General features: G+C 40.1%; 2 protein-coding genes across 2 annotated transcripts in view; both read right to left on the bottom strand.

The window, feature by feature from the left end:
• The window catches only part of LOC150091477 (uncharacterized), a 317,989-nt gene that overhangs the window by 218,624 nt on the left and 72,088 nt on the right, over positions 1-27,277 (bottom strand). The window lies entirely within an intron of this gene.
• On the bottom strand, positions 170-23,758 carry LOC150091479 (protein CFDP2-like). Its single transcript, XM_090368598.1, has 2 exons — positions 23,298-23,758; positions 170-374 (listed from the first exon to the last, which is right to left on the bottom strand). The coding sequence occupies exons 1-2, from the start codon at positions 23,756-23,758 to the stop codon at positions 170-172; spliced, it is 666 nt and encodes a 221-aa protein (XP_090224724.1).

Consider the following 27,277-nt stretch of genomic DNA (forward strand, 5'->3'; position numbering starts at 1 on the left):
CAAATCATAACCCCATCTCTTCCGAACATCACTATCAACACAATGCATTTCCGCAACCTCTGCACCTGCCCATCTTATCAGAGTAGGTGTAGCGCTGGAATACATCCACTCCATAGAACCGATTTCTACTGCTCTATGGGCCATTTACGGTGTTCGGTAAATGCAGCTTTCAACTTGCATCACGCAAGGCGAAATAGCTGATTGCTGTTGGAATGTTTGGCTTATGTACCGCCGCTCTCCCATGAAAACAGATCCGAGGCCTTAAGTCTCCTGGTTGATTTTTACAGGGTTGTCCAACGGACTGTCGTATTATCCTTCGGAGTATTCTCTGATCACGTGGAGTGAACTTCCGTGGTCTTCCGTGCGTTGGCATGCTGTGAAAAAAAAGAGCCATTTTTTCACAAAAAAGCATGCCAGTGACAGGTTTAACAATTTAAACTCAGACAAAATTAAATTTGTTTAATATTTTTATTTTCAACTGCCAATCCTCCCTCACTGAAATGTTTTAGCGGGTTCCAACCCCACCTGGAACAACAAAATAAGTCGCATCGGTAATGCTGTCAATACCAGTGTCATCTACTGTAGACCAAATAATCTAACTCAGCCGCAACTTGTAGACTAATGAGTTCAAATCAGAGCTTTTTCACGGAGTCAATCAAAAGCTGTGATGAAGTTAGGAATGTTGTTTGTGAGCGATTATCGAGTGGTTTTATCCTTGTGGGCAGGGTAAGAATCCTGCTTGGTAGCATGATTTTATCTCTCGGAATCCCCGCTTTTCGTCTAGCAAACAGGCAAACCAACCGAAGAATCACACTATTAAACACAGTATGCTGATGCCGGATAGCTTCAGCTGCTTTGCCGTTTAACACCCACCACCACAGTTTCAAGAGTAAGAGCTGGGATTTTTGAAAATAGTCTCACATTAACGTTGGGAAAGCGGGATGTTTTATTTTCACATAGCCATCAAGAGAGAATTGTGTTTCAAATTCGTATGGAAATAAAAAATATCTACAGTATTACAAGTATGCTGCGCCTCAGTTGAAATGCCATATGTAAAGAGCTCAACAGTTTGAGAACCACTGGTCTCGAATATATTGTTGGAATAATTCTGCACCTAACTGAATGCCTTTTCCACGACAGTACGGCCAATCACGACAGTCTCTCATCAAACTAAGAATGAATGAGAATGGTGAGTTTTTTCCTGCGTAAACAGACTCAATAATTTTCTTTAAGTCATTCTTCAATACAGTAATGCTAAGTTCTTCATTCGAAAAAAGGGTTATAGAGTTGCTTAATCTGCGTATCAATGAAGTAGTTGTTTTTCTGAAATTTCAGAACTTAAGAAGATGAAAAACTTGTTATTTTTGAAATTTTAGCACATGCCAGTATACAATCCAGGGGGTAACATTAGAATAAGCACAGTTTGTGCTATGATAACTACTTCCGTTTGTGTCCTTTCATCCTTAGATTTGATTTAAAGAAGTATCTCAACCAGAAACACACCTTGGCTTCTAGTCAGATACCCGTAACACCAAATCTAGTCGTTACGTTCTGATTTCGAAGTGAATTTCACCAATTCTGTTACTCATCGTATTAACTGCATGTAAGACTTGAGAGTACACAGCTGACCAGCTCCTGCAAAGCTTTGAATTCCTCAGATACTACTGTAAAGGTTAATAACTCAAAGAATATGATACCGAAGAGCTGAATGTTTTAACACTATATCCAAGTGTAATACCTATTACGAATTAGTGTAAAACATAAATTATGCATTACACTAATTTGTTATACAAACCTTTTCTGCTCCGCTGCGTGTTTACTGTTAAACGCACAAAGATCAAATGGCAGTATGCGCGCACTCACAGTCGGGCTTAAAAGCTATTGCTAGATCAATTTGTTTATAGTTGCATATTCAACTTAGGTTAGCTAGCATAAATACTATTTATAGCACTACTAGGGATGTATCGAGACCAACCTGAGATTTAGCATACAGAATTGCACTCGCTTCCCTAAAATACAATATTATTCTTGTATTTCTGTCTTGGAAACCCGGAGTACAAGCAGAAATAAATCTATTTATTATTGCAAGTTGATCTATATGAAATTCGCTGATCGATTGCAAAACAAGTGTATGTGTGGGGGGGGGGGAATAATAATTTCAATTAAAAACAAAAATTGAAGATCGTGCAGAGCCATGCAATCAGATAAATTAAGGAAAACAGCCCTCGTGGGATTATACAGTTGGTATAATCACCTTCCTCCCTACACGGGGTAGAAAAGACCTGAGTTCGAATCCCGTCAATGAGGCGAGGAATTTTTATGGGTCTTTTTCACAACCTGGCTGAGTTAGTAGGTCTCAAGAGAAAGAGGGTAGCACTGTTTTGCCTCCCGAAAACCCGGGTTTTTCGTCCCCAACAAACAGCAAATCGACCACAGAACACACGCAATTTATGGATTTCTTATATACGGTTCATATGACCTAAGCTGCTGATACACTTAAAATCCTACAACAACAACAGCAGTAATAAAAGCATTTTACGGAAGAAAATGATTACATAACTTTCGACTGCAGATATGTGATCAATTCCAGCAGATTACATTTGTTGTGTGCTGCAGTCCCTATAGTACAGTGCTTCTCAAAATATCTGTGGTGAAGGACCAGTTTCTTCTATTTCTAATCCGTCGCGGACCGGTAAGAGACGAATCGTCGCAGACGGGTAACGTCCGCGACGAATTGGAAATTTCGTCGCGGACCGGTACCAAACAGTTCGCGGACCACACTTTGAGTATCACTGCTGTAGTATACACAACAAATGTATAGAACGCAACTACAATAAACCCTCGATTTAACGTACTTCGGAAATAAAGGACAGAGTTGACTGATCAGACTTTTGCCCGTACAGAACCCAACGACGTAAATGCTTCAGTTTAATGATATTTATCATTATCAATGAAGAAATTTTAACTCACAACTAATGAGGAGGCTCGCCTTGCTTCCTCCTTTCGTTTAGTGGTAATCAGATAGTAAAACCGGAATACACTACAAAGCATTTTAGTTCTCTTTTATGACCATTGAAGAAACTTGTTGAAATGCTCTGCCTAAGCAGTGTTTACAGTTACTGTTGTTTATGAAGAAATTGCAAGCAAAGCTAAATTCATGTGTCCAGCGTCCTTTTAAAGCTTCATATCGTAGCGAGCCCAAGGGAGTCAGAATTTTTCTCATCATCACGTTCATCAGCCTGCCGAGCGTATCAGACATCAGCGGAGTGTTATCTTAAACCACAGCTAAAGTAATTGGATAAACTTCAGTCAGTTTCCAATAAACGATACGGCAAATTTTCAAACTCTTCTAGTCGACACAACTAGTAAGTACATGCAGTATCATTAACATTTAATGTTTTTTTTTTTTTTTTCATTATTCAATGGTAGAGCACTTTTTCATAACATTCTAGCAATTTCGACGAGTCTATACATTTCTTTCCAGTTTAACGACATTGAACTTGGCAGACAAGCCTTACCTCCATATAGTCTGTTAAATTGAAGTTTTTCTAAAAAAGGGTTTAGAGCTGAAAGCCTCAGACTGCGGAAAATTTACTAAGCAAACAAGTTAGTGCAAGCATCATTTTAGTTCGTAGCAAAATATACTACAAACTAAAATGATGCCTTCACTAACTTGATCTATGGTGCATTTCGTATTTATATACTGTGGCATGCAGGGCTCGAAATAGAAAATATTACGAAACTGAGGCCTCTTAAGAATAACAGAAGGCAGTTAACACGTATACATGATATTACCGATGCGTATGATGAACCTGAACAGGGTTCGGCGGCTGTTCCGAGTAGCCCTAGTGATATGTTAAATAAGTGACTTTTCTTCGTGATGAACGGAGAAGAATGGGAACTACAGTCTATATTGTAAATGCATTTGATTGCATCGATGAACTTTGAATCAATGCATTTACTGTGAATGCATTTAAATTCGTATGTCCGATGTTGTCTATTATTATCGATAATCAACACATATTGTGTCCGAATAAAAACCCTTTATTATTTTAAACAAATGCATATTTACATTGACTGTTTTCACAATTACAAATAATAGCTCAAAAATTTTTTATATACATTAATAAACTTGAACGTGTGCCCCTCCTGCAGCTATGAGGATGTCAAATCTGTACTCCACCTCTTACTATACACTGCTTATCATTTCAAGTAAAATCGAACAGATGGCCTCAATTATTCTTGTCTTTAATGGTGGCAAATCAGGAACTGTTGTTACTAATATTCCTTATCCTTAACACAACCCAAAAAAAAAAAAAAAAAAAAATCGGGCAAAGACATGACCGAGGCGGTTATTCAATCCGATTCAGCAACTTGGGAAAATGGCATCAAGAGTGCCATATTCTCAAATTGAAAAAGACATCGAGGAGTGCACCAAGAATGCCGACTTACAGCAAAATACCAATAAGACGAGACCCCAACCTGTTAAAAAAAAAAAAAAAAAAAAAAAGCATTCAGCTGATATTCCTCCAGTTGTGAAATACATACTAGTAATTCTCTAAAAGATCAAGATAGACTGATCCATTTATCGACTGTTCAGAGGGAAAAAATGAACTAATAATCTGTTCATGAAGAAGCCCGCACCACACATTGATTTTCAGAATACCGCACATTTTTTCAAGCACTGCATGAAAAAATACATGATATTCCGGAGGTTAGTGTGTGTTGCGGAACATGCACACTTTTTATAATTGACTTTCTTGTGCTTCGATGGAATGCATTACGAATGTTCTCCTGAAGTTCGACAGACGTTCGAGCCCATCCGTTACCTTTATTATGCAGTAAAATTCCAGTTTTCTTGAACTTTTCCATCCAGGCATAAAAGGAACACTTGGTAGACCCTTTTTAAAAACAACCGACGATAATGATGTTGAGCTAAAAAACACATTGCACTTTCTCTTGAACAATAATCTTTTTACGGCTACTGTGGCGTCTCCTTTGAACCAGTAATGAACGACATACATAAAAACAAATTTTTGAGTTATTCTTTGTAATGGTGATAACTACATCTGTTATTTCACATCAGATCAAGTTATGGGCCTTTATAATAATAAAGGGGTTGTTTTTTTTTCGGTCACTATAAACATCCGATTTTCACTGCTTGGAGAGGTAGCGATCTTAACACTAAATCTGTAGCATATACTAAACTATAAAATTACTGAGGACTTTAAAAATATATAAATATTCTGTTAATTTTACGCAACTACCAAATTAGGTCAGGAGGAGTTTACAGCTATTTTTGTCAAATTTCAGGGTGTCGCCATACACATTCCAAATTTTTAATGAGCGAAATTATTTCTTATTATAATAATAATGGAAACGTTCTGATCTCTATTTAATAAATTCTCTTTTCTGCTGAGTTCGCAGGTGTCCCAAATATTTTTCACCAGACATCTGCAAGAGGCGTCCACATAATGTTTGTTATCAGCAGTATTTCGATGGCAAAATCCGACAGATGGAGATCCAGACCTCTGTCTCCGGAATGAGCGAAGCCGCCCCGCTGTCGGCACGATATTTAAGTATTGTTTACGCGTCTTCAAAAGGACGCTGATAACTTCCTGGGAAGGCGGCACAGATAACAATCGGCACGGAAATGGAGACGTCCCTACTACGACTACTAAGGAAGGTATTTAGAAACAGCCACTTCGAACCTCTGGTATTTTTTTATTTATTTCTTTTTTTTATCGGAAAAAGACGATAAGGTTTAAAAGCATTCATTGTTTTAAGGTACATCGATCTTATCTGATTTCGGAGCATCTTAGACGCTCTCGAGAAATAAGACATCACAAGTGTCAGAGGCCAAAGGACATTCGAACAAAGAATCACCTTTGAACAATAAATCAGGTCTGTTTAACGACTACTATTGTCTACATTACACAGTGTACTTCAAGTTTTTTGTTATTTTTTCGAGATGAATTTTTCTCATAAATTTTGGATTTTCGTTCATGCACATACTTCACATGGATTATTTTATAATAATGCAGTATGTTTACATAAAAACTATCTTCTTTTGAAGCAGACCGTGTTTATATAAATTTCACTTTTAACATAAATCCTGTCACAGATGATTTTACTGAATAACATACGTTTTAGCGACATTTCGGGAGTAATGACGTAAAAACTGGGTACTTTAACATATCATTAAGAGCAGACGCTACTGCATACTTTTGAATTTTATTTTTATCTCCTATGACTCAAATTCGAAAGGAAGTAACCGTGTTTGATAAATACTATAAATTACAATTAAGGGAAACTAGAAGCAATGTCAAAATGAGTAGACTCGCCTTTCTGCACCTAAAAGGACGGCAGTTCGTATTTCAATCTGTCCATTCATGCCTCGAACTCTTTAGAAAAGAGGTGCAATATGGTCTAATTCGCTGATGCACATAAAACCCTACAAAACCATCAACAAACTTTCGAAAAAAAAGTGAGGGAAAGGGTGAATGCTACACATATTTAAATAAATGCCTCTAGGTGTTGCATCGACGTAATGCCTACCTTTAAACCGATGAGGTGGCACTAACTATTGAACGGCAGTCTGGAAGTGGCAGAGCTTTACAGATAAATAACATTATATGTAATTTAGGTAAACCTTCTCCAGTTTGGCTGTACCAGCGTATTGCTTTTACTTTACTGGCTGACAATAAATTATTTTATATATATACTTCTTGTAGAAGTGCTATTTGTTTGTAATGCAACAGTGGGGACACTCGTTGCGATAGCCTCAAGACACAAGGAGAGAGGATGAATGCCATCATGAGAAGAATGCCCATTCCTTTCAAAATACGCCGTCCTGTGGAGTGAATTTATTTCTTAGCAGATATGCACAGTACTCTTCCTGGGCACACATTTTATTAATACCATACATATATCATGTAACCAATAGCATTAATTAGTTTGCTAAAACTGAATCCATTGATATGTACACTGTGTTTCAGCAAATGATCTAACAATTAGAACACTTTAATCAATCACCAATAAAAGGATGAACATCATTTACAGAATGCCAGATACTTCTATTACAATAGCTGCAAGGTCGTGTTAGACTTCGTATTTAACAATGAAGTAGATGGTGCAATACTATTGAAAATTCACATCTTCCTGGAGCCGACAGGGCTAGCTGGGTGGGTAAAGTACCTGCCTAGCAACCCAAAGTAAAGTGTAAAGTGTAAAGTGTATTTAGGGTCATACGGCACCAGGGGTTTCCCCCATCTCCGCGTTGTTTACATTGTGATGGGTGTGCCAGTTTGCTGGAAATGCCAGAGATTTAAAAGTGTATGGATATTGTTTATATGTAGTGTCGTGTACCGTTGTTCATCTGGTCATTTAGCCGCTGGACCCCTACTGAGGCCCAACGTTGCCCCACTTTCGCCCCGTGGAGGCAGACCAGGTACACCAGTATTATAATTAATTTACTCTGGCAGGTCCTGCCACCTAATTTCCTGAGATTTCAGTGGCTAGGACCTTAAAAAAAAAAAAAAAAAAAAAATTCCGCACGTTGTATGTTGATCACATACATGTTTCCCGGTTTGAAGGGGTTGCATTTGAAAATTTAATGGCCGAGGAGAGGACGAAATAATTTAGAGAAGCTAGAATTTTGGTGTGGGTCTTGCGCTGGCATAGAGATAGAGAGGGGAGGAGACTGAAGGCTAGGGGGGGAATAGCTAGGAAAGACTGGGGTCAATAGAGTAGACGACCCCAGCATGTGCCAGTGGGGCATGCCCATGCCCCACCAGAGAGAAAGATGTGGGATGGCAGGGGGGGAGGCAACAAGAAGGCTGTCGCCTCCCCCTCTGCCAGGGAAGGGAGGAAAGTGTGCCCGGCAAGGGAGCCGGCACAGGTCGCCACATGGCCTGGCGGCTGCATGTCTGCTTGAGTCAGGTCCTTGTTGTCCCATCCGTGTGTAGGTTCCTGTCTGTGGTTGTCACTTGGCAGCAGGACAGGTGCCTTAGTCAGGTCCGTAGTTGTGGGTATTTAGTCCAGTCTGTACTTATGTCTCTATCTGGCGTCATGGTCATTAGTTATTGGATCCTGGGTCCATTTGTTGGATCCGAGTTTGTCGAGTCCGGGTGTTTTTTTTTTTTTTATGCTGTTTCTTCCTGGGATGCAATCCCTTTGTGGATTGTCTTGATGGTGACTGTCCGTGCACCTTATATGGTTGTTTGCAAAGTCATATATTGTGGGCCTGAGAAACGCTATTGTGGCTGTGGGGGCAGAAGAGTATGCCTTCTGTGAAAAAGATCTTGTGCAAAGTTTGCCAGTGCTTTGTAGCTGTGCTCCTCCTCCAATAAGCGTTCCTCTTGATTCTCTGGTACATAATGTAATTCTGTAATTAGTCGGCATCGGAGGTCTTCATAAAGCTTGCAGTGGTACATTAAATGCTCCCACGTTTCCACTAAGCCACAATGACAGAGGGCAGAGTTGCTCAGTCCAAAGGTCATTAGTTTGAATCTGATGGCACCGTGGCCAGCAATCCTGGGGAGAGCCAGCTTGGGTATTTTGGGTATACGGCCGAGACAGTTGGGAGGAATGCCTAGCAACCCAAAGGTCGCGGGTTCGAATCCCGCCTCGGGCTTGGATCACAGTACTGCAAAAACCTTGGGAGGTGCATTATGGCCACAGAAGCCGATGCGCCAACAACTACCAAAAAAAAAAAAACATCTTCCTGGATAACCTCTTTCTCTTAAAAATAATAACAATATTAATAATAAAATAATAATAAAAATAATAATGGAAACACAGAAATCACTATCAACACACACACACACACAAACCATATTCAGAGAGAGAGAGAGAGGTGTGCATCCTGGGAACTCACATCTCGTTAGTTCTTCACGCACTCCATCTTATCTGGGGTCGCGACTGAAAGAAAGAAGCTGCTGTTAAATTTTCCTTAGACACAAGAAATGGAGAGCGAACAGTCGCTAAATTATCTACACACTTTTAGACTATGTCAATAACATTCTGTGATCAAAGCAAAGTAGCGACAAGAATATAGTTAGATGAGTACCTACTTTCAGCACGTGATTTAGCAAGGTTTCACGAAAGAGAAAATAACAAAAGACCTTTGGATTATAAATTACACAATCCTCCAAACAGTTTTTAGGAAACTGTTATTCTTGAAAAACGATTAGTTAATTTACAACGATTGCTTTAGAGTAGTTCGCATGGAAAAATAAAATAAGAAACAATTCTAGCAAATAGTTAAAACCAAACTAATAACGCATGAAACTGTTTTAATTTTTTAGTAAGCTTGCAAGTCATCTACAAAAAAAGTTCCATAAAGTCGACCGGGCTAGCCGGGTGGGTAAAGTGCCTACCTGGCAACCCAAAGGTCGCGGGTTCGAATCCTGCCTCGGGCTTGGATATCACGATGGTGCCGCACTATCCAGTTGGATCTCACAGCCACGATACACGAAGGAAGCAGGAAAAAACTGGTTCCTTCGTGTATTGCCCACATCATACGATAAAAAAAAAAAAAAAAAAGTTCAATAAACTACAGAAAAATACGTTCTCGTGGTTTTCAACTCCGGAATGGAAGTATGAAAATTCAGCTCTTTGTTTATCCAGAATACGTTCATTTGTTTAAGAAAAATGAAAAGATGTTTGCTCCTCGTTGTACATTTTCCAGTAGATCTTTACTGATCTCTACATCTTTACTGAAATGGGGGTGGGGTTTCAAACCTGTATACAATACTCAAGACGAGGCCTAACCAAAGCTTTATAAAATGGAATAATTATCTCATTGTCTCTTCTAGGAAAATTCCTGTACATCGTAAAATAAAACATAATGCACTGTCCTAACAGCCTGTCTATACTACTGAGAGAACTTCCTGTCGAATTGCATTATACCTAAGTGTTTTTCATTGTCAACTGCCTTCAGTTTCCCATCCAAAGTAATAAATCTGGAATTACTATTATCCAAATATAGAACTTTCCTAGTATTGTAATTTAAATGCCATTTTTCGGTGAATAATTTACCTATGTCCTATTAAAGCAGTATACCTTGGTTATTATCATTTATCACAGTCCCAACTTTTGTATCAAAAACAAACTTTCAGATCAACCCTATTTTACATTCATCAATATACAGTAATTAACTAATGTCGGAAATAACAAGGAACTCAGTGCTGAATCCTATGGAACCGCACTCGCGACCCTAAGTCTCCACTCAGAGCAATAACCTTTTATAATTCTCTCTTTATTTTTTGTCATTATCATTTAATCAACCTTTGAATGTGTGCACATCTCATATAATTTAAATCCTGCCTGTATAAGCCTCCAGAACATCCTTGATCTTGGATTTAACAATTTTCTGCGCAACAGAAGTTAAATCGAGAGGTCTGTAATTATCCATTTTCACAACTGGAACCACCTTCGCAAATCAGACAGACATTTGCATATTTCCAATCTGTTCGGAGTTCTCATGAGTCCAGAGATGCACGTGTAACATATATATACAGGGTGTCTCAAATATATTGGTACAAACGTTTAGGGGAGGTAGGTAACATCTAAAGGAATGTGAATCGCATAGGAACCCATAACCGGAAACGTCACCATAAGTCGGTACATGGCTTTGTTCAACAGTTCGCGAGAGGGAAAATTTCTGGTTTACTCATTCAAGCAGTAGTCGCTGCACGAAGAGCATGCATTGATATACGAACAGTGGGCTGGCAGACATGTTGTTGTTTGTTTGATTTTTAGGAGCATTAGCAACTAAGGCCATATTGCTCCTGGATATGCGGTGGTCATTCCCTGACCTTTCCGCATCCCATTTGGTGGTGACGGGCTCGAACCCCGAGTCTAATCAGGAAGCGTGTGCTACGCACTGCTGCTGCTCCTTCCCACCTGGCTACGGAGGCGCCCAGGCAGACATGCACCTAGTGTATGGATTAGCAGAGGGCAAACACGGTGTGCGCCCCCATGCGGCACAACATCGCTTCGCAATAAATGTGTGGGCAGGTATGGTCGGTGACTGCTTAGTCGGCCAATACCTGTTACCATCCCGCGTGAACTCGGCTAAATATCTGATCTTTCTTGAACAAGTTCTACCAGGGTTACTTGACGATGTTCCAGCAAATGTGAGACGTAGCATTTGGTTTCAACATGACGGGGCGCCTGCCCATTATGGAAGGTGTGTTCGTGACCATTTGAACAGGCGTTTTGGGCGTCGATGGATTAGCCGTGGTGGACCCGTTGCCTGACCCCCACGCCACCTGATTTATCGAACCTTGATTTCTTTCTGTGGGGGGCCCTCAAATCTATCGTGTATGAATCGCCTGTGGAGACGGAAATGGATCTCGTGGCGAGACTCGTCTGCGCTGCTGCTACTGTCAAAGAAACTCCAGGTGTGTTCGACCATGTCTGCCAATCCATGCTGCGTCGGTGTCACGCATGCATTGCGTCTCATGGTGGAACCTTCGAGCATCTGTTGTAACATCATGAAATGCATCTATCTCGTACTCCATTGTTAATATTATGTCAAATAAATGTTTGCCACTAATTACTGTCTTGTGTCTGCTTCTTGTGCCTCTGCTACCACTTTCCTGTGATGTTTCGGTTATGGGTTCCTATGCGATTCACATTCCTTTAAATGTTACCTACCTCCCCTAAACGTTTGTACCAATATTTTTGAGACACCCTGTATACACACACACACACACACACAGAGAGAGAGAGAGAGAGAGAGAGAGAGAGAGAGAGAGAGAGAGCCTCCGTAGCCAGGTGGGAAGGAGCAGGGTTCGAGCCCTTCACTACCAAATACGGAGGATGCGGAGAAAGGTCAGAGAATGACCACCGCATATCCACGGAGCAATATGGCCTTAGTTGCTAATGCTCCTAAAAACCAAATAACGAATAAACGTGTGTGTGTGGACAGATATTCATGAAATTTTATATTTGGCACTTCTAGAACGATTTGTCGAGCATTTCCAAATCTCATTAAAATCGGACCAACAGAAAAAACAATTATTATTTCTTTCTTTTCAAACATAGCATATATAAGCCATCCATATATCGTATACTGTAGAGAGAGAGTTTATGTTGCAACCTGCCGATTACGGCATCAGGCCAGTGGGCTCATCATATGTTAATCCATGATACAATGAAAAGATTAAATTACGAGTATGTGTTGCATACTCGTAATTACGAGTATGTGTCTAAAGTAGATATTTAGTATTTACACAGAGTGTAGATATTTAGCATTTACACAGTGTAGATATTTAGCATTTAAACAGAGCGTAGATATTTAGCACTTACACAGAGCATTTATATTTACATTTAACAATAGTTAAATTAACACGAGGCAAAAAATTGCGCAAACAATGAAAGAAAAATCATGCATCACACTAATACGAGGGGGTATCAAAAGGTTCGTACCCTTACCTAGAAATAATAGCCCTAGAAATGTGAAAACTTTTTGCCTGAAACCACGATTCCACTTCATTCATGACTTCCTGAGACGAATCAAAGCGGTGCCCACGCACTGCTTTGACATGTCTTCAGTCTCCGGATCATACTGGTATATCCAGCATTCATCATTTGTCACCAACCGATCAAAAAAGTTCTCAACATCCGCAGTACATAAATCCAACGGTTGGCGAGAACATTGCATTCGACATTGCTTCTGCAAAGGCGGCAGCAATCTTGGAACCCATAGTGAGGAGACCTTAGATGGTCATGTGCAGATGGTCATGTAAAATGCGTCTGCGTGGGTAGCACAGTGGTATCGATGCCGTCCTCCTAACACCGGGTGGAAAAGGCCTGGGTTCGAATCGTCGATGACGCAAGGAACTTTAGTGGACTTTTTTCACTCCGTGGATGAGTTAGTTGGTCTCAGGCGTAGATAGCAAGGTTTTTCGTTCAGCAAAACAGACAAATCGACCATAGAACACACGCAATTTACAGACATAATACACAGTGCACGGCAGATGAATTTAATTATTCGGGTGGTCTAAATATAATAGTTCGGTTTTTTGGTTTTGGTCATGTAAAATGCTGTGGGCAGACCTATAACTAATTCCCACTGCATTTGCGATGAAATGAATTGTCACACGTCTGTCACCCAGCACCAGCTGCTCAACCTTTGCAACCGTCTCACTGTCTGTGGATGTTGATGGTCTATTGGCTCATCAAAGACAATTTTACGAAGCACTGGAACTCCCGTTTCCACTTTTTTTTCAGTGTCATAGGATTGACAATTCTGCCCATACACAGCTTTAATTTCTTCGCAATTTCCTGAGCTTTCTTGCCCTGCAAATGAAGGAATTTGATTACTGCTCGATACTCCACTTTGTTAACCATAGCATCCTTCCTCAGATTCCGGGCTCCACCTCTGGCGTACGATCACCTACGGGAATGAAATTTCACATGTTAGTTGTTGAATATGGGGACAACTTATATTAAAAACGGCATCTTCCTATTGATGTTTTATCTATGTCAGGGTACGAACTGTTTGATACCTCCCCCCCTCGTATACACTATGTTTTAAGAAAACATAGTTTTCTAAAAACAAACTAAGTTTTTCATGCATATATACTATGTTTTAAGAAAATATATACTATATACATACATACAGTCTATACTTTTTTTATGTTGATGTTCTGATAGAGTTTCTGTAGCACATCAGCAACTCAGGCTATATTGCAACGTATATATCATGTCTGTAAATTACGTGTTCGGTAGTCGATTTGCTGTTTGCTGACGAAAAACCCGATTTTCCGGAAGCAAAAACCATGTAAACTGAGACCGACTAATTGAAAAAAAGCCCATAAAAGTTCCTCGTGTCATTGATGGGATTCAAACTCGGTTCTTTTCGACCCCGGTGTGGGGAAGAACCACAGGCTATGCATTAAACTTGTCACACCTTGGCAATGCACGATTATGGTGCTAGTACCATCATATTTCTAGCGTCCTATTCCATAAATGTTTAGAAATTCGTAAACAGCACGACAATTGACTAGTTTGATTATGATCACTGCGGCGTAGATAACACACTTCGTTTCCGTATTGCAGTTTTTCTCAATCGTAAATTTGTTGAGGTCAGCATTAAGGTTTTAGACTTGTTACATTTGAAACAGGACGTCCGCCTATTATGCTTGGGGGTTAATCTTAGGGTGGACCTCAAATCTGAGACAGGAATTTTCCAGCAGCAGCAGAAATTATAATTTGCAGAGCACAGATATTAATCCCAAAAGCATATTCACCGCGATGACTAACATTTGAAAGTCAATAAATTCGGAAAGTCGTGTAAGCTCTATTGCATTTGCTAATGCTTGTTCTGAGGAGGTAGATCGAATCCCTAATTGACCCGCTTAGATAGCCAAAATCCAGATGCTATGAGATTTTCGGTTTTTGTTGCAGCAGACGCCCACATTTTCGATATATAATAATGGTGGATAAACAATGTTTTAATGTACATCCTGATGATTCTAAGATTATATATACAGGGTGATTCACTACAAGTGCGACAAACTTGCAGGAGGTGTAGGGGGCACAAAGACGAATCGGAATCACATAGCATTGCAGGGTCCGAAATGCCTTCGTCATGCGGTAGAGGACGTTGAACGGGAGGTCGCGAGAACAGCGATCCCGCTGGAAGTCAGCATTTACGAACCGTTTCTGTTGAAGAAACCAAGTAGCAAAAGTCCTCCGGAGTGGATAATCCGCAGGCTCCAGTGATTGGACGCGTTGCAGATGGTATGAACTCATTTGGTTTGTTGACGGTATCCTCCATACAGTGGATTGGGAAATACCCAATCGTTGGCCTATCGCTCGAGTACTCGTACTCGGATTGCCTTCTGCAAGAAGTAGGACATTCTCCTCATTGTCTGGCGTCCTCGTCGTTCGCTCTGATGAGGCGTGCTCCTCATCATACGATTAAAATCGTATGATGAGGAGCACGCCTGTGCGGGAAACGTTCCTGGTACAAGCGCAGAGCGGCGCGCCCGTTACAGTCCGCAGCTCCATACGCGAGGTGCATGTCGGCCAGTTCAACGTTTGAATACTCGTTCATCCTACTGCCTCGGGAACCGGTTCGCAAATGCTGACTTCCAGCGGGATCGCTGTTCACGCGACCTCCCGTTCAACGTCCTCTACCGCATGAAGAAGGCATTTCGGACCCTGCAATGCTATGTGATTCCGATTCGTCTTTGTGCCCCCCTTCACCTCCTGCAAGTTTGTCGCACTGGTAGTGAATCACCCTGTATATATATATATATATATATATAAGTTTTTTTTTTTTTTTTTTTCCCAGCGCAAACTCATGGCCCTTGAGGTGAGTTTATCTAGCTGAATGCTAAACCACAGTTTTGGATCTAATACTACACCCAAGTAAGAGTGAGATGTAAAAATTGGGATTCTGGTGTTACCAAATGTTTGTGGGATCACTACAGAACTGGTCTTCAGGAAAAATATCATCAGCTTGGTCTTCTCAGGTTGATAATCGGGCCGAACTGCTGAAGAAAATATGCGATTTTCAATAAACTTTTTGGTTCCCGTGATGTTCCGGTTATGGGTTCAGTGTCCAGGTATTAGTGTCCAGGATGATGTCAGGAATAGGGCCAACAGGGGTTGAAAGATGTAGGTTTTATTGGCATTACGAACTAGTGGTCCAATAATAACAGTGAATAACAATCCTGAGAGCATGCCATCTTGGTGGGGGGGGGGGGAATCCAGTTGTGACTATTCACTTATAGCACCTTTCTTTTGTGTTAACCTGCAATATTCTCTTTCCCAGAAGAGCAGAAAGAAGCGCAAAATGTCTCCTGTAATGTAGTAGTACGACTCTAACAGCCATAATAGTGATGGAAAATTCACTGCATCGAAGGCGGCCTTTATATCCAAGCAAGCTCTGGATTGCACTAGAACACTGATAACATGGCATTTGTGGTTGCTAGGAGGTTTTTAGTCGTTGATCACTGAGAGTGCATAATGCGTCTGGAGAAGCTTATCTGTTTGTGAGGACTAGTAGCAGTGTTTTTTTTTTTTTTTTTTTTTTTTTTTCAAATAACTTCAGCAGGGTTGAGGCCTTTGAGATTGAGCGGTAATATTTAATCAGAGATTGGTTGTGGATCTTCGGGATTGTCCTGAAGCGGTTGCTGTTCCGTTCCACTCGGTTGGGGAACAATCGAGTCTTCAGTATGCCGTTGAGGATCAAGAGTGGCTGTATAATGAACGGAATTGGGCGCTTTACCAATTAAAGGAACTGAATTGAGGAACATTATCAGGTCCTGCAACTACAGAAATAAACAGCGCATTGATAGCTTGGTTGGTTGGTTTTGGTTTTTATGGCGCATGAGCAACTAAGACCATGATGCGCCAAGTCTGGAATTGATAGCGTTTATAAGTTGAGGTGCACTGAATGAATGACCATGAAGGATATCTAGATGGGACATATCATATGGCAGGTTAGGCAGTATACATGATCATTGAAATCGCGTGATGCGATTCATCTATTAGTCGGGATCAACTTGAACTGGATTGCTGAGGCATTTATGATTATATGGAATTTTCCCATTTTGTAACGCAGTGTTGAAAAAGCTTGTGGTTGCTGTTTAAATTTGACCCATGCTTTTGAATAAAATATAGCTGAAGCACTGAATATTGTTTTTGCCGTGCGCTGATTGGAGAAATGAATGGGAAATATGGCGAATGCGCAGAAACGAAATGCTCTTGGTTTGCGCATAAAAGTTGTTAATTTTTTGCTCGTTTCATAAGGCACCTAATATGTAACGCACTGCACAACATTAACTAACTGGTTATTTTGATTATTAGGGTGTCTTGGTATTCAGATATTAGAATCGCACCTTGCCAAGTATAACTGTAATTGCAGCATTAGTTTCATGGGATATTTAGTGTTCCTTTTTCTACAAATCATAGAAGTTTCAGAGTTTCGTTTGTAGCGAAATTATAGCCCGTCACGCTGCTGATGAGTTGTATGACTATAACAGGGAGGAAAATAATAGACAGCTCAAGGTCACTCAGTATAGGCCTTCTCTTATATAGCATTATTACGGAGCGTGAAGAAAAGTGAGTGACCTTCAGTCGTCTATTGTTTTTCTCCCTAAGTTAGTTAGTTACAACGGCGACAAAAACTTCAGTTGTATGAATTAAATCTATTGTTCGTGTGCGTTAATAAGTCGTTGTTTACGAAAGAGCTTAACCACAGATTTAATTATGCATCTATTTTTCCAGCTATACCCATACTGTACATTTTCTCTCTCTTCGCTTTCAGCTTGGCTCTGCGCTTCAATATTTTAGGCCTATCACAGGCATTCTGTCGGGCAAAAAGCTAGGGCTTGCTACCTGGCAGTCTAAAATGATGATGGAACTGAAATTCAAGTGACATTTGAGTCAAGTGGACCGATTGCGACGAAGTCCGGTTGTTCTGGGACAAACAAATCCTCTGCTTGCACCCTCACGATGATGGGAGTGTTAGTAACCCTGAGTATAACCCCCATGTGCAAGTCCTGAAATACGGCACCTAGTATACTGGAGGTGACCACCCAGGTTTGAACCAACATAAACATATTTAGTCTCTGGAGCAAAGCTCCGGCAACTCGCCCAATCTTCCATCATGCAATATGATTGATGACTTTTGAGGTTATGATGGGCATCATAGCGGAATCCAATCTCCCTTACATTTCGAGGGCACTGCCGCACTTAGCTTATACAGTACTATATATGCAAACGCACTAAAAAGGTGGAGGGGATCGCTTCCCATACCTGACAGATTTCTGTTGTTGAATGCAAATTTAGATAGTTATTATAAACTAGTTTAAAACATTTGGGAGCAATAGATTCGTTAAGCAAAAGTTTGCACATGCAAACTTTTGCTTTACGAATGGGAAAAGTAGAAGATGGCAAAAGTAAAGTGTAAAATTTGCGTATATGATATACTGTACTTTTCTTCGTACTGATTTTGAAATTTAATTTATTTACTGTATTATGATTTCATGTAAATTATTCTACATACGGCACATCGTTAAAGGGTGCTACATCTGAATATGCCTAATTGGAATAAACAAATAAACCAATTTTTAATAACAAGCTCACCTTCTAGTGCCAGACTTTTTTTTTTTTTTTTTTTCTTTTTTTGTTAGTTGTTGGCCCATCGGCTTCTGTGGCCATAATGCACCTCCCAAAGTTTTTGCATTTTACTGTGATTCGAACCCGCGACCTTTGGGTTGCCAGGCAGGCAGGCACTTTACCCACCTGACTAGCCCGGTCGGCTAATGTCAGACAGTGCCATCTTAAAAAGCGTTGCTTGCCTTCTCACACCATGTGGAAAAGGCCCGGGTTCGATTCCTGTAGACGCCGAAGTTGACAAATATTTCTGGTTATGACGAGGAAACTTTTATGGGTTACCCTACATGGCGACCAAAGCAGTCAGTCTCGGGTGAGGGTTGCATTGTTTGTCATCCTGGAAGCACGAATTTTTCATTCCGCCAAATAGGCAAAAAAAAAAAAAACATAATAAACACCTAACACCAACTAAACTCGGACAGTGGCGATTCGACTAATTGGCGTGTCAGCTGAGCTCGGTGACTGAGCAATGGCAACTGAAATTTAGACTGTGGTTTAGATTCTAATTACCACATTTTTCCATTTAGTGACACTAGTGCATTCAGGCCTCAGGAGCGAGAGTGCAGTAGCACGCGCTCTTTGAGTGGACCGGGGTTCAAGTCCGTGACTGCTAAATACGATTAATGTTTGTATTGATTATTTATTGTAAACCCCTCTGACCTGGTGGTTGTGCCTGAGTATAAACAAGAACATCATTAACAAAAAAAAAAAAAAAAACAATAGTGCCGAGAGGCGCTCCCCCTCTACCAATAAATGATGTTCTGGCACATTGGAACCTCGGATAATCGTCTGGCTGGCTCGCCCTGAATGAAGGCCGCTAGAAATGAAGAAATGAACACTTCACGAAAAATATGAGGCTTACGCAAAAGATTTCCCAAACTCCTCTCTCTCTCCAATAGTCATAGATGTCCAGCAACAATAGTCAGGTGGGTAAAGTGCATCATCATTTTAAACGAAAAATATAAATCAATAAGGTCTGCATATGAAAATACGAATAGGCTTGGTATGAAGCAGAATTGAAATCTCTCTCTCTCTCTCTCTCTCTCTGTCAACACGCATTAATTCATAATATATACCCTGGTCCTTGTCTTATATAGGTATCTAGACCCGAGCCCGAGGAAAATGATTAAGTACATACATACTGTATTTCTTTATGTATGCAGTTGTTATTCCAATCAAGGAAGATGATAATTCTTTTACTCTTCTATCCAATGATATATCCATTTACTTTTCTCGAAAAAAAAAAAAGTAATAAAACAATAATGTAATAATTGAGTTTAGCATTTTATAACACACACTGCTTGCTGTCAGTGATCTCACTTCTGCGCCATGTATAATTTGAAACATATTAACTGGACAGCACTCGTTATTACTAGCTTTTCTGGATCAGCTATCTGGCAGACAGCTGCCCACTCATCTCTCGTTATTCATTTCCCTCCCCACATAAGTCATTAGTGTGACAACAAATCTCTCTCAAACACACACACACACACACACACACTGCTTACCCAGAAACAAGTTGCATAACTGCTCTTTTTATTGCTGGTTAAGTGACAGAACCCTTTGTTATTTGTTAGTGAGGTTCAAAATAGCCTAGCTCTTTAAAAATACGGGATAAAAATACTTCCTCAGAATGTTTCCACACCTGTTAACAACAGTCAAAAATTAAAGAGCATCCTTATTAAAGGGATATACTTGGTTATCCGAAACTAACTAAATCTGCTAGAAATAATCCCCCTTTTCGTGATTATCGTAGGCTCTCTGGAATTTAGATGCCTGCCTGATTACAGAATAGAGAATTTTATTGCGAAAGGAATTGGGATGATAACAGGTGATACCTGTTAGATATTTTACTTCCCCAAACACGAATTGGATACTTTGGTGGATACCCCTAACAGGCGTTTCCACCTTTATGAAATAGTTTTTGAAAATGGGTACACATTTTAACTGTAATTAGACTACCAGCTTCCTTAAAAAGTAATACACTAAAAAAGTTGCAACACTGAACAAAACTTTGTAATGTGAAATTAATCTTAAAATAATAACGAGCAATTTAGACTGTTTACAGATTCCCTTGGGAAAAACATATGAGGATGGTTCATTAAAGATCTATATTCAACTAAAACTACTGGTAACAGTGATTTAAACCAGAATCCGAAAAATGGTCCATCACGGTTGACTAGCATTTCCCAAAGAATATGCATTAAAAATTTATGTAACTACCTAATGTTTTTCTTATAATAAAATTTATAATAATTCTACAACCAGCGTATTTTATTTAAGATAGAGATACATTATAAAAACTGTGATAATCCAATTTCGTGATCTTGTTTATTTTTAAAGTAGCTCATATGATGGGAAAAAGTCCACCCCGGATTTAAATTATAGACCACAGTTTGAGAACCCTGATACAGAGATTCTCTAAACTGTGGTACGCATACCACTATCGTAAACAAGCTAGCGCACAGTGACATGCGAATATAAAAAAATGAAAGGGGCATTTATTTAGGTTTTTGACAGGAGAAACTTCAAAACGAGTTCAAAAAAGAAATTTTGTGAAATTTTTATTTAACAAATTAGTTAATGCACGCCGTGCGTTATATTTCAGGCACGCCACAGTTTTATTAAACTGAATTTTTTCGTTTTCCGAAGCAAAATAGTTAACTGAAGCAAAGAGTTAACTATTTTGTTTTATAATTAACTAATTATGTTTATAATATAAAAATTAATTGTTTTCACTTCACTGCACATACTTCACAAAGTAATATTCACTCCACGTTTTGTAATACTGTACTTTATAGTCAACAACGAGTGAAATGCAAAACGTATTTCTGGTTCTGATTTAATTAAATTAAACAATAGGAGTATACTGTCAACGCTTTCGTACTGCAGTTCACTGATTTTTTTCCTGGATTTTAATAACAAATGAAACATAACACATAATTAACTTTTCTACTGTGATTAATCATCATTATCTGTCATCGTTCCGCTATTCCACGGGTCGACGTATGAAGCCTCGCCACCATGCCCTGTCCGTGTACTTCTCTCCGTCGTTGATTTCGCTCCAGTTTCCTCCTCTCTTAATGACATCGGTCTTTATCATGTCCTGCCACCTCATTCTTGGTCTCCCCCTTGGTCTTTTGTCTCTTAATTGTAAATCAAACATTCTTCTTGGCAAACGCCTCTCGTTCATCCTCTTGACATGTCCAAATCATTTCAAACGGGCCTGTTCAATCCTATTCTGGAGTTTTTCAACCTGAATTCTCTCCCTAATCACATCATTCCTGATTTTGTCTTGTCGCGTCTTGTCTTTCCGGCTATGTTCCTCACAAATCTCATTTCTGTCTCCTGAATTCTTCTTTCATCTTTTTTCCTCATAGTCCAAGTTTCAGACGCATACGTCAAAATTAGTACGTAATAGGCCTGACATATAGCCTTCTTACGCTTCAATCGTATGTTCCTATTCCAGATCAGATCTCTTGTCTGTCTACAGAAATTCCAGCCCGCTTGTATCCTTCTACTTATTTCTTCGTCTATCACTCCAGTCTTTGTAATGGTGCTTCCTAGATACTTGACGTTGTTAACCAATTTAGCTCTCTCCCTTCCATTGTAATGTATCCGTCAGGCTCGCCACTCCTCTTTAGAACCATTACTTCACTTTTCGCCTGACTGAAAACCAGTCCAAATTCATTGGCCATACTAGCCCATATATCAACTTGCTGTTGCACTGGTTCCCTGCTCTCTCCCCATATGTAGAGGTCATCTGCGAAGAGCATGACTTCCACCACTTTACATTGCACATCATTCATGACAGTAGTGGTGACAGGACAGTAGTGTACAGTAGTGGTGACAGGACGCCTCCTTGTCTCAAACCTGATGTTATTTCGAAGCTCTCCGCCAACCCCATCACTGTTCTTACTTTGCTCACTGTATTGGTGTACATATTCTCAGTTCTCTCCACAAGATGTTCCTCTATCCCCAACTTTCTCAAAACCGCCCACACTTTCTCTCTCTTTACGGCATCAAACGCTTTCTTTATGTCCAAAAATGCCATCCATAATTCTTTATTGTGTTCATAACACTTTTCTATCAGTTGCCTGATGCAAAAAATTAGATCCACCGTCGATCTGCCAGGCCTAAAGCCATACTGTTCCTCGGCCATCCTATTTTCAATCGTTCGTCTTATCTTCCGCTCTAACACTCTCTCATACAGCTTACTCACATGTGATGTCAGTAAGATGCCTCTATAATTGGAACACTTTTTCCTATTCCCCTCCTTGAACAACGGGATGATCAAACCTTCTTTCCAGTCCTTTGGCACCTGTCTCTCATCCCAAATCTTAAGGAACAGTCTGTGTGTCCACGCTATCTCTGCCTCGCCTATAGCCTTCAGCATCTCTCCGTTTATCTCGTCTATACCACAGACTGACCTGTCTTGATGTATTTCCATGCCTGCACAACATCATTCCACGTCAAGTCTGTCTAGTCTCTCTCCGTATCTTCTCTTTCATCCTCTATTGTATGAACAACCTACCTTTGTCCCTTTTGCTGGCTGTCTTGCACATTGAACAGATTTTCAAAATACTTCTTCCATATTTCTCTTATCTCTTCATCCTTGGTTATTAGCTTCTCATTCTCATCCATCTAGTATTTGTTCTGTTCACCATCTCTTCTCCTATTCCTCGCCATACCATACAGCGTCTTTTTACTACGGTCGATATCTTGTCGTAGAGTGTCACTCCATTCTTCCAACCACAGTCTTCTCTCTTCGTTAACTATCCTCTTGGCCTCTCTCTTCACGGTTTTATATCTCTCTTTATTCTCATCATTTCTATTCTAGAAGTAGGCCCTGAACGCATTATTCTTAATTTTCATAGCCTCTCTCGTCCTCTCATTCCACCATGGGGTTTCTTTCCAACTCCTTCTATTGCTTGTCCTTCAGCAAACCTGCTCTGTCAGTCCTACTATAGTCTTTGAATGCTTTCCATTCTGATTCCACGCTGTTCACCACTGTCTTAGGTACAACCTTCCTGAACTCTTCTCTGAACATCGCCCCTTTTTCCTCTTCTTTCAACTTCCACACCTTCAGTTTTCTCTCTTTTGTTATTTTTATCCTCTTCAATTTAGGGAATCTTAAAACTCCAACAACTAACCTGTGATCACTGCCCAAGGAGACACTAGGAATAACCTTGACATCCACTAGTCTTCTGTGCCGCTCTTTATCCACGAGTATATAGTCAAGGAGGGATTCCTGTTGACCGTCCCAACCATATCTTGTCACTTTTTCTCTCTTCTTGAACCATGTGTTTCCTATGACCAAGCTGTTCCGTAAACAGAAATCAAACAGCCTGTCACCATCATCATTCCTAGGTCTCCAACCATGCGGACCCATAACGTATTCTAGTCCTTGTCTCTGCACTCCGACTTTTGCGTTCAGGTCACCCATGATAACTATATCTTCACTTGTGATGTTCTCTTCGAGCTTGTCCTCAAATTCCAACTTCTCCATTTCTTCGCAACCGGTTTGCGGTGCGTAACATTGTACTATCTTCATTGTTTCGCTGTCATTCATTTGCAGTTTAATTGACATGAGTCTGTCGCTGATATTATTCATCTCCGGTAGCCTTTCCTTAATCCTGTGATCTATAATGATGGCTACACTCTTCCTCGCTACATCACCCCCAGACCAATATAGATAAAAGCCTCCTCGTAACTCTCTACACCCATTTCCTTTCCATTTTGATTCACTCAATCCAATTATGCTTATTTTTCTGTCTTTTAAGATGTTCACACACCCCTCAATTTTTCCTGACAATGTCATAATATTGAGTGTGGCTAGTTTAATATATGTCGTCATCAGGCTGTTTGGCATCACAGATACCACCAATAAGATCAGCTGTGTCACGTCCGGGCTTATTAGTTTTGAGGCTTCTTTTTCTATTGAAGGCAATAGATTTAAGCAGCCGATCTGCCAAACCTGTCGCAGCTGTGATTAATATAAAAATTACACAGTAAATATTCATGATTTATGTACAGTTAACCCTCGTATAACACGGTAGTTAGGTTCCTATAAAATTTTGTGTAGTGAGAAACCGTGTTATACGGGACTAAGAACCAGTACAAAAAGGGGGGATTACGTTCCAAAAACTAACAAAAATACATTATTTTTTTATAACTATCAGAAACTTAATTAATTTTTATTAAAATAGTAATAACTGAACAAACGATTTACAAATTGTGATACATATATGTTAGATAATGTACGTTCATTTAAATTTCTTCCTCTTCATCGTTGCTAAGCACAATCAAAAGAAAAGGTTTTCTCTGTGGCAGAATATCTTCACCTTCTGAGCTTTCTTCTGCAGCATCTAGATTTCGTGTATCTTCTGCACTCTTTAAAAAATCAGTAATCTGGGATTGTTTGCTTTTGCTTGATAGATCTTTGTGAATTTCATGGTATGGAGCTAAGCATGTTGAGAGCTCGCTTTTGAACTATGTGCTCCTTTCAGTCGAAGGATTTCCATTCAAAAAATAAGATTCATTTTGATCGGCTATGTTTATGCCTTCCCGTATGCTTTTAAGGGTAAAATTTGGAACTTCAGAATTTTCATCTACGCTATCATCTTCTGAATTGATTTGGTTTACCTCCGATGTCTTTTTCAACAAATCGGTTTTGCCAGCCTCTTTTTCTACCAGTAATTTTTGAACGTCTTCAGTAGTCATATCATCAAAACCTTCCCCTCCTACTGACTTGGCAAGTTCTACTATCGCAACGATTCCGTTTTCTGCCGGTTCGACATTTCCTGAATGAACTGACTTTGGCCATACAATTTTCCAACACGCACGTGTTGACGGTTTTACTTCTTTGAGCGATAAAGCTATGATTCCGATACAGTCCACAACTGAAAAATGTTTCTTGCCCCATCACTTCAATAGATTCGGAATCAATTTTTTACAAAATCCATTGTAACGATTTTCTAATGTAATGAGTTTTAAACGTAGATATAATGCTTTGATCTAATGGCTGAATTAAGGAAGTTGTATTTGGTGATGGAAACATTACTTCAACATTTTGGTTGGCTTAAATCTTTTGGATAGCCTGGTGCGTTATCCAATAGTAATAAAACTTTGAAATCTAGATTTTTCCGCTTTAGTTTTCCACAGCTGGCACCAAACAATTTAGAAACCCTTCTTTAAATAAATCGGCAGTTACCCAAATTATGCCTAAGTACCTTAAGCATAATTTAGGGCTGAAATTTAATTCACAACAAAAAATTATTCCAATACGGTTCTGAAGAACAAAGTTTAATAATACATACCAGGAATATTTTATAAATGATCAAATGAAAACAAAAATAACCTTAAAAGTCACGAACTGCACGCTTCGAAGTCACAATTTTTTATGGTCTCAAACAAGCACAAGTTCAATAGCACTGAACCTAACACGGGGATTTCCCAACAAAATAAAATCGGGGTTTTCCAATGTTTTTTTTTTTTTTTTTTTTTTTTTTTTTTGCATAACGACTAGCAAGTCAACAGCGAGGATTCACAAAAAAGAATGGATATGTTGAAAAATTACATCCAACATAACAGCACGTTTGCCCCGCACAAATGCTCAAAAATATCGCGTTATGAGAGGTTTTCCACAATTCTCTTAACCGTGTTAAAACGAAACTGTGTTATATAAATACTGTGTTGTGCAAGGATTGCCGCAATTTATTAGAGCAAAACCGTGTTGTAGAAGTACTGTATTTAGTAAACTGCTAACGAGCGAAACGCAATGACTTTTATGAGCGAACTGAGAACATTTCGTTTTGCGCATTCGCCACCATATCGCTTTTTCATTTCGACCGTGAAACAACCTACAGTCTTCAAGACTTACTCACTGAATCGCAACTTCTCTAAAATAACACCCTCTAATACGCATATGTATAAAATAAATTTTCTGTTTACTCTCCAGGACGACCACACGAGTTCACAAACAGCACCGTATTCAGCAGTCAAGGTATTGAACCACGGTCACTCAAAGCAAGTGTACCCACGCGCCTGCCCACTCGGCTATGAGAGCCGTATGCTCATGAGCCATTATGACCACCTACTTAGTACAGTAGCATGTTGGGCTGACTTTCGCCGTAATAACCGCTTGCATCCAGCGTGGTGTCGACTCCACGAGACAGCGAAAGGTGCCCTCTTGACTAGATTGACAAAAGAACGTCCCAGAATTCGGCAACAAAGAGACGAACTGGAATAGAGTAGCGAATGCTGCATCCCACAAATGTTCAATAGGATTGATGCTAGCGGAATTTGACGACCAGTGGAGTACACGAAAAGCTTGGACATGATCCTCGAACCGTTCCTGCACAGTGCAGTACTTGTGACAAGGGGCGTTGCCTTATTGAAAGAGTCTAGTGCCATCTGGATACACGGTAACCATGTAGGGAAAAACGTGGCCCAAAAGAATTCCAAGGTAGGAAGGAGGTGAGGGTGTGTTCAATGGGGGATGAGAGGACCCAGTGATGTCCATGAAAACATCCCCCAAAACATGATACAACTGCTGCCGGCCTGTTTTTGTCCCACTGTGCAGTCTGGTTGCAGCTGTTCACCTGCTTGCCATCGAATTCGCACCAGTTCATTGGTATGATGGAACTGGAACTTTGATTCATCAGACCAAGTGATCATTTCCAGTCGTCCACTGTCCAGGAAAGGTAATCCCGTGCTCACTACGGGCGGAGATAACGATGACGGTCGGCCAACGTGGACACATGAACGGATCGCCTACTCCATAGGCCTACCTGTAAGAGAATCCGCCGGATGGTGTGCTCGGTAACGTCTCTATGCGTCCTGATTGTAGTCTACGGTTAAATGAAAGATCATGAACTCTCTCTTATCCAAGGCAGCACGTGCCAACTACCATTCAACTCGACTGTCAACCAGTGGTAGATTCCTTTCCCGGTACGTTGGATGGTTGTGAGTCTTTGGACCGTTCCCACTGCACCTTCACTACGGTGGCCCTCCAACAGCCCATAATGCCTGCGATTTCTGAGATATAGGCTCCAGCCTTCGTAGCACTGCAAATCATTTCGCGTTCAAATTCTGTCAGGTCCATCCCTTTCCACATTGAAAGGACTTCGTA

Source organism: Mastigoproctus giganteus, chromosome 1 (assembly GCF_048544385.1).
Source record: "Mastigoproctus giganteus isolate SK-2022 chromosome 1, ASM4854438v1, whole genome shotgun sequence".
NCBI classification, from domain to species: domain Eukaryota; kingdom Metazoa; phylum Arthropoda; class Arachnida; order Uropygi; family Thelyphonidae; genus Mastigoproctus; species Mastigoproctus giganteus.